This window comes from Diachasma alloeum, unplaced genomic scaffold (genome assembly GCF_001412515.2).
Source record: "Diachasma alloeum isolate Michigan unplaced genomic scaffold, Dall2.0 Dall_scaffold_00933, whole genome shotgun sequence".
NCBI classification, from domain to species: Eukaryota; Metazoa; Arthropoda; class Insecta; order Hymenoptera; family Braconidae; genus Diachasma; species Diachasma alloeum.
In genome coordinates, this window is record NW_021681050.1 from 55,515 (window position 1) to 64,037 (window position 8,523).

At 41.0% G+C, this 8,523-nt stretch overlaps 2 protein-coding genes across 2 annotated transcripts; both read left to right on the top strand.

Annotated features, from left to right (window-relative positions):
- Window positions 1-2,663: 2,663 nt before the first annotated feature.
- Window positions 2,664-4,109, top strand: LOC107045413. The gene has a single exon (XM_015267691.1). It carries the CDS (start codon window positions 2,664-2,666, stop codon window positions 4,107-4,109), a length of 1,446 nt encoding a protein of 481 aa, XP_015123177.1.
- Window positions 4,110-5,322: 1,213 nt separating this feature from the next.
- Window positions 5,323-6,675, top strand: LOC107045415. Its single transcript, XM_015267692.1, has one exon. The coding sequence runs from the start codon at window positions 5,323-5,325 to the stop codon at window positions 6,673-6,675; it is 1,353 nt and encodes a 450-aa protein (XP_015123178.1).
- The last annotated feature ends 1,848 nt before the right edge of the window (window positions 6,676-8,523 follow it).

An 8,523-nucleotide genomic window follows, 5' to 3' on the forward strand; every position in this document is an offset into this window, starting at 1 on the left:
TGCACAACGAGAAGGGCTCGCAACAGTCCAAACCCAAGGACGCAGCAACTCCTACATCCAGCAGCAGTCAACAATGACTAGCGCGTCCATCATGTACAACTAGAGCCTTCCCATCAGATTCGCAATTGATGACCACAGCAGTCATCAAGGTTCGAAACAATCGAGGGAATTTTTTCATGGCACGTGCACTATTAGATTCTTGTTCCACAGTGAATTTAATCACAGAACAATTCGCAAAATCACTTCAATTATCCACAACTAGTTGTTCTATTAACATTGGAGCAGTTGACGGTCTGTGCACTGCACACAGAAAACGTTGTGCAGATTATCTGCAATCTTATGCAGGTTTTACACATAAGCTCCGCGAACCTCCCACTATGTGTAAAGTCTGCATAGTTATGCATGAAATATGCATAAAGTATGCATGAAATCTGCTAGTAACCAATTGCAGATTATCTGCACTATTTATGCATGTTCCGCCTATAAGAGTTCCGCAGAAAAAAACGCCAGTACTCACCGAAACTTCAATGAATTGCGACTTTAACAATTCGGAATTTCATAGAGAAAGCAAGAAAAAATTGTAAATTCTAAATCAATAATTTAAGGGGATAATGGGACAAAATGAACAGTAGAGGAAAGTGAAAGAGAGCTGTTTGTTGTATTAGTTTCGACTCTTCATCACGCTGTGGGTAGCTAAGGTTTCAGTTTGTCTCAGCCTCTCCTATAAAAGGTAAATAAGTTGAAGAAAATAAGTACGCACGAAAAAATTTAGTAGAAAATCCTCGCAAATTTGCTAGACAGTTCTTTTGAATTGTTAAATAGAAAATATTCTATTGATGCAGTTCCACATAAAAACGCAAGGTCAAAAAAGTCAATTACGGGGATTTTTTCGCTAATTTTTTTCTCCTGAGTGGTATGAGAGTTATTTCTCAGGTTGCATTTTAATGGTTTAAATGAGAACATTGCTGAAACCTGAACAAGTAAGAATTCATTTTCTTCGTATATCCATCAAAAACGTCGTTTTTCACGTTTTTAGCTTAGAAATGCCCCTTGTACCACAGTTTTCATCCGATTTCAACTTTTTTTTTTTTTAATGTTTGCTCCAATGAACAAACCCAAGTATCCGTTTTGCTTTATATTTATCAGATAATGAAAAAATGATTTTTTTAGTTTCTATTCTTTTTCCTCTTTTTAGCAAATGCTAAAACTAGTTGTTTTTCGTTATTCCACGTTGTAATCATACGTAGTCGAAATATTAGAACAAAAAAAAATGGGGGGAAAACAACGAATTTTAGCATTTGCTAAAAAGAGGAAAAAAAATGAAAAGTAAAAAAAACATTTTCTCATCATCTAATAAATATAAAATAAAACGGATACTTGGGTTTTTTCGTTGGAGTATAACGAACATTTAAAAAAAAAGTTGTAATCGGATGAAAACTGTGGTCCAAGGAGCCTTTTTAAGCTAAAAACGTGAACAATGACGTTTTTGGTGGATATACGGGGCAAAACAGTTTGAGTCCGAAATTTTTCTCGCTTTTTTATATATCCCTTCATATAGCAAAAGTTATCCAATGGCTGTTGAGGCCGAGTCGGGACTTTCAAATTTCACCGCGGTCTCCCCTTAAAAAATTTTTTTCTGAATGTTGTTTAAATCTTTAGAAATTCCTCGAGTATTTTGGAAAACTCAAATTTTATTCAAATTTCCAGAACACCTAAGAATTTTATTCTATTTTTTAGCAATTCCGGGAATTTCATCAGAGTTTCTAGAAACTCCTCGAATTCACTTAAAATTTCCAAAAACTCCCTGATTTTTCTCGAAATTTGTAGAAGCTTCTCAATTCCCTCGGAATTTTTAGAAACTCCTAGAATTCCAACGAAATTTCTAGAAACTCCATGCATTTTCTTGAATTTTCTAAAAATTTCTTGAACATTTTAGAATTTTCTAGAAACTCCTTGAATTCTCTGGAAATTTTTAGAAACTCCTAGAATTCCAACGAAATTTCTAGAAACTCCATGCATTTTCTTGAATTTTCTAAAAATTTCTTGAACATTTTAGAATTTTCTAGAAACTCCTTGAATTCTCTGGAAATTTTTAGAAACTCCCTGAAGTCCCTTGAATTTTCTACAAAAATCTAGACCTGTAAGCTCAATTTCACAAAACGACTCCTCATAACGAAAACATAGACGTATCCTCATCAAAATTTCGCCCTTATGTGTAAATCATGCCAAATCTGTGCGGAAAGTACGCACAGATGTGCAGATAATCCGCATATAAATTGTGTATTTCATGCATAGTTATGCGGATAATCCACATAACTATGCATGATTCACGCACTATTTATGCATGATTTGCACATAAGAGAGTGACTTCGGCTTATGTGTGAATCCCGCATAACTATGCAGATTNTGCATGATTCACGCACTATTTATGCATGATTTGCACATAAGAGAGTGACTTCGGCTTATGTGTGAATCTTGCATAACTATGCAGATTATCCGCATAAGTGTGCAGATAATCTGCACAGCGTTTTCTGTGTGCGTTTCGAAGAATTATGTTCAATTAGTTCTTCATTCAAATTACAACAGTTTCAAACAACAATTCAATTTTTTGCTAGTGCCAAACATTGCCGATGCAGTGCCTAATGACACGTTNTTGCATAACTATGCAGATTATCCGCATAAGTGTGCAGATAATCTGCACAGCGTTTTCTGTGTGCGTTTCGAAGAATTATGTTCAATTAGTTCTTCATTCAAATTACAACAGTTTCAAACAACAATTCAATTTTTTGCTAGTGCCAAACATTGCCGATGCAGTGCCTAATGACACGTTCCCTCGAAATCAATTCAGCATCCCTAAGAATCTTCAACTCGCTGATCCTCAGTTTCATCTACCAAGGTCAATCGACCTTTTGTTAGCATCGAACACCACATTGTCGGTTTTGTCCATTGGTCAGATTAAACTCTGCCATAAAGATTCTGCCTTAGTCTTACAGAAAACTCGTTTGGGTTGGATCGTCGCCGGAGGGTCTGAGATGTTGACTTCTTCAACAACCACTCCTTGCAATGTCGTCAAATTGGACAAACTAATTGAGCGTTTCTGGTATATTGAAGACTTTGATCATGAACCCGTTCGATCTCGTGATGAAATTTCTTGCGAACAACATTATGTTACAGATACCAAACGTGATGTTATTGGAAGATACATAATTCGACTTCCATTCAGAGATTCTGAATTCAATCTAGGTGAATCTCGTAGGGAGGCCCTCAATCGCTTTTGTTCGTTAGACCGAAAACTTTCATCAAATTCTCCACTGAAATCCGAGTACATCAGAGTGATGGAGGAGTACATTTCTCTTGGCCATATGACTCTTTGCAATGAAACTGAAGGTGGGTATTATCTTCCTCACCATGCTGTCATCAAGGACTCCAGTGAGACCACCAAGGTTCGTGTAGTGTTTGACGCTTCGGCCAAAACTTCTACGGGCATTTCGCTCAATGACACCCTCCTGGTTGGTCCCACTATCCAAAACACCATATTTGAACAAGTTCTTCGATTTCGCACTCATCGCTATGTCAGCACAGCGGACATTGAGAAAATGTATCGTCAAATCCTGGTTCATCCAGATGATCGACAGTTCCAAAAGGTTCTATGGCCCTATCAGGGGAATCTTCGAACTTTCCAACTCAACACTGTGACTTTTGGTACAGCCGCCGCGCCATTTCTAGCAGTTCGTACTATTCAGCAACTTGCTCGTGGTGAAGCACACGATTTTCCACGTGTCAGTAAACTTCTCCTTCGTGACTTTTATGTCGATGATTTCATTTCCGGGGCCGATTCTTTAGATGAACTATTGACTATCCGTGATGAGATGATTGCTTTATTATCACGCGGTGGTTTCATCATTCGTCAATGGTCGTCTAATCATCGTTCAGCTTTGAACACCTTCGATAAAAAATTCTTCGATTTAGACTGTTTGATCAAAAATGATCCAGTCCAGAAAACCTTGGGAATCATATGGGATGCCCAGAATGATCTGTTGCGGTANTTTTGGTACAGCCGCCGCGCCATTTCTAGCAGTTCGTACTATTCAGCAACTTGCTCGTGGTGAAGCACACGATTTTCCACGTGTCAGTAAACTTCTCCTTCGTGACTTTTATGTCGATGATTTCATTTCCGGGGCCGATTCTTTAGATGAACTATTGACTATCCGTGATGAGATGATGGCTTTATTATCACCCGGTGGTTTCATCATTCGTCAATGGTCGTCTAATCATCGTTCAGCTTTGAACACCTTCGATAAAAAATTCTTCGATTTAGACTGTTTGATCAAAAATGATCCAGTCCAGAAAACCTTGGGAATCATATGGGATGCCCAGAATGATCTGTTGCGGTACACTTTGAATTAGGTTGATACTAACGTCGCTGCAACAAAACGTAAACTCCTCTCTGAATTGTCAAAAATCCTTGATCCGTTAGGGTTACTAGGTCCCGTAACATTATTCGCTAAAGTCTTAATTGAAGACTGCTGGAAGGCTAAGATCACTTGGGATGAGTCTCTTCCTCAAGACATTCACACCAAGTGGACATCATTAGCACTTCAACTACCAAGGTTGCAAGAAATCTCATTTTCTCGACAAATTCTGATCCCTAATCATTCTCGAGTCGAAATCCATGGATTTTGTGATGCCTCCATTCATGGATATGGGGCGTGTCTCACAAGGTCATGTATTAATTAAACTGGTCTGTAGTAAATCGCGAGTAGCACCCTTGAGTGGACTTACAATTCCTCGATTGGAACTCTGCGCAGCTACCATCCTCAAAAGATTATATCTCGAAACTAAGGCTCAGTTGGACTTCTCCATTGATCAGGTTTATTTGTGGTCTGATTCCACTATCGTTCTTTGCTGGCTCAAGAAAGCCCCTCATCTTTTAAGAACTTTCGAATCAGAGTTGCAGATATTCAAGAGTTAGGAAATCAAGTTAACTGGAGACACGTCCGATCTGAGGACAATCCAGCTGACACATTGTCTCAAGGACAACTTCCATCCGACTTCGTCAAAAATTCTCTCTGGACTTCAGGTCCTAGATGGTTGATTCTCGACCAATCCCAATGGCCACAGTTGATCGAACCTTCGGTCACTCAAGTGCTTGGACTAAAAAAGAGCATCTCCCTGCTCACTAACATTTCACCTGAATCCATTTAGACTCGTTTCTCGAACTTCGAATGATTGGTAAGAGTTGTTGCTCGCATCCTGCGTTGGAAGAATTCACAAGCTCCTCGGAATCGCCCCTCGGAATCGCGCAAGAATCGCATAGTCTTGATGGTTCAGCGTGAACGATTCTCCATCGAACTCCGAAAGCTTTCGACCACACAGTCTTCAGAGGGTCCAGTCCGTTCATATTTGAAGGGAACTCCCTCTGATCAATTACATCCATTCCTGGATGACAAGGGAATCCTGCGTGTGGGGGAACGTCTCAAGAGGTCGGAACTTACATCCTACAATCAAAAACATCCCATTTTGTTGCCCAGTAAACATCCTGTTACGGATATGATCATTCGACATGTCCATCAGTCAAATCTCCATGCAGGGATCCAAAGTACTCTTCACGCCATTCGAACCAAATTCTGGATTTTAAACGGCACGGATCAAATTAGGAAACTTGTCCGTCAATGTGTTGATTGCATCCGCCAGAAACCAAAGTTGGTTCACGCTCAAGTGGCTGATTTACCTAGAGCTAGAGTCAACGAAGCACCAGCTTTCTCGTGCACAGGTGTCGATTTCTTTGGACCAATTCTCATCAAGGAGAAGAAGGATCGCAACCGATCCTTCCTCAAGGCCTACGGTTGTGTGTTCGTTTGCATGGTTTCAAAGGCCGTACATATCGAGTTTGCCACTGATCTTTTCACAGAAGGTTTTTTATCAGCCTTTCGAAGGTTTGTCAGTCGCAGAGGAGTTCCTGAACATGTCTATTCTGACAATGGTACAAATTTCGTTGGAGCGAGCAGGGAGCTCAGCGAACTATATGATCTGATTCCCACCTCTGATTTCAAAGAGGTAGTAGGAAACTACGCTTTGTCCAAACGCATCGAGTGGCACTTTAATCCACCACTGTCTCCCCATTTTGGAGGAATTTGGGAAGCGGCTGTAAAGAGTTTCAGACATCACTTAAAGCGCGTTTTAAAGGATCACAAGCTCACTTATGAGCAACTTAACACTCTTCTTATCGAAATCGAAGCAATCTCAAATTCGCGACCTTTGTGTACTCTTTCAGCCGATCCCAATGATCCTTTAGCCATAACTCCAGCTCACCTATTGATAGGTAAACCATTGAACGCGCTGCCCGATAAATCGTTTATTTCAGTTCCAGATAATCGTTTGTCTACGTACAATTTCATCACTAAGGCCAAACAAGATTTCTGGAACAAGTGGCACAAAGAATATTTCCACGAATTGCAAACTCGTCATAAATGGCATGACTCAACTGCTGAACTCAAACTATGCTCAGTGGTCCTCCTCATGGATGATCTGGTCACCTGTGCACGATCGCCACTGGGAATGATCGTAGAAGTCTTCCCTGGGAATGACGGCATCGTTCGAGTCGCATCAGTCAAAACTGCGGGCGGCATCTACAAACGCAACATCCCTCGCCTATGTCTCTTGCCTGTAACTTAGTTGTAATCTAGCGTATCAAGAATTGTAAACATGCCAACTTATTCGACCGGCTCTATAACATTAGATTCTAATAACATTTCGCAGCTTTCGCCGGGCGTATGTTGCATCCTAACACCTGCGAAGGTCTAATGCCGCGTTCACATGCTGGCGAGAAGCGGGGGCGGCACGTTACGGGCGCCGTTGTCGCTGGTATGTGCCCGCGCTGACGGTTATGGGTAGGCGGTAAATGGTGGCAGCACCTTCTCGCTCGACGGGGTGGACGCACGCCGACGGACGCTATGGCGTCAGTTAGTAGAAACCAACACTGAAACGTGTATCGAGCTCTAACAAAATCTTAAATCGTATCGAGTCATCACAACTTTAAACAAACGAACTCAACGGGTTCAACAAATCAAACTAACTAACAACGTACTAGTGCACTAGTGAAACGAATTTTAATAGCGAGTGGCTATAAAATTAACGATCGAACGAACGATTAACCAACGGCACGAAATCACACGATTTCATGCCTCCACGTGGCACACAAGCCACGCTTCCAAGGACGCAACTAACGATTGCGCCAAGCAACCCCCAAATTAGCCTGCGTTATTAAGGTTTTAGTATAGGTTAATGTTTATATGTCTGGATACGTGCTAACCGTTGTCACAAACAACTGAAATAACGAACAAATACATTGTGTTCTATGTATGTGTGTGTGAATCATCGTGTGTGTCACCGCCATTCGCAGTGAACCCTCCAAACTTAGTGTATTGATAATAAATCTGGGTTTTTTTATGCCGAAAGGCTTTTTCCCACAAAACTGTGTTCTTTTTTTTTTCATAATTTGATGTAGCTGTCATACCACCTAGGGTATGATAGCCTCCAACGTCAAATCAATGATATTTTTTCGGTCCAATTTAAAATTATTTACAATCACAAGAGATTATTATTGTCATATAGTCTTTAGTATGTGGGCATTCGGTAAGCCCCTCCCGCAAAACCATCCAACTCATCGAAGCACAAATGAAACATTTCACCAAATAATTGATACAAATATCCCTCGTTCTGCTGAGGTATTGTACGACGGAGGTCATCCCTGGCCAGAAGGTAAATCTCCTCGAAATTGCTGCGTATGCGATAGTGGAGTTCTTCAGTAGCTGGCATCCTGTTGTATTCCATATAATGCATGGCAACACTTGTGATCGCCCGGACCAGAGACTCCTTGTATTATTTGAGAGGCAATGAGTCCAAAAATGTTAACCACTGATCGATCGATTCCGCTTTGTTTTTTAATGTTTTAATGCTCGGGCTCATCATAATGAGGGGTTGCCTTACATCAGCACGTACAAAAGTAACGCAGGGATTATCGTAGCTGCGATGGAATCTCACTTTGACATCCCCAAATTGCTTAGCAGGTACATTGTGGACGGCTTTTGGGTGAAACTTCTCAGGATCAAAGTAGTCCGTAATGGCATCCAGATCTTTGTACAGAAGGCCCCATTCTTCCCGTGACATTGACAGCACGACACGGTTGGGGCGTACGGCCATAAACTGCACCACAGGAACAAATNACCATAAACTGCACCACAGGAACAAATTGTCCAACACAGGTAACTTGTAAACCAACACGAATTTGCTTCGTCTCCGACTTATTAACAGGTATAACTTGCGACAGCACCACCTGTTGTTCGACACCACTGCACTCTTTTTCGTTGATATTTTCCATTTTAAAAAACTGATGAGCGAAATCGGATCGACTGGATGAGATACACCCCGAGCAGCCGCGTTTTATAGCGTTAGGTATGAGAGTGGGCGCGCTTAATTCCCCCCACCATACACATAACAGGCCTATGCGCACAACACACTACC

Excerpts from the sequence above, each read along its gene's own strand:
- LOC107045415 (XM_015267692.1), top strand. The coding sequence starts at position 5,323 with ATGGTTCAGCGTGAACGATTCTCCATCGAACTCCGAAAGCTTTCGACC.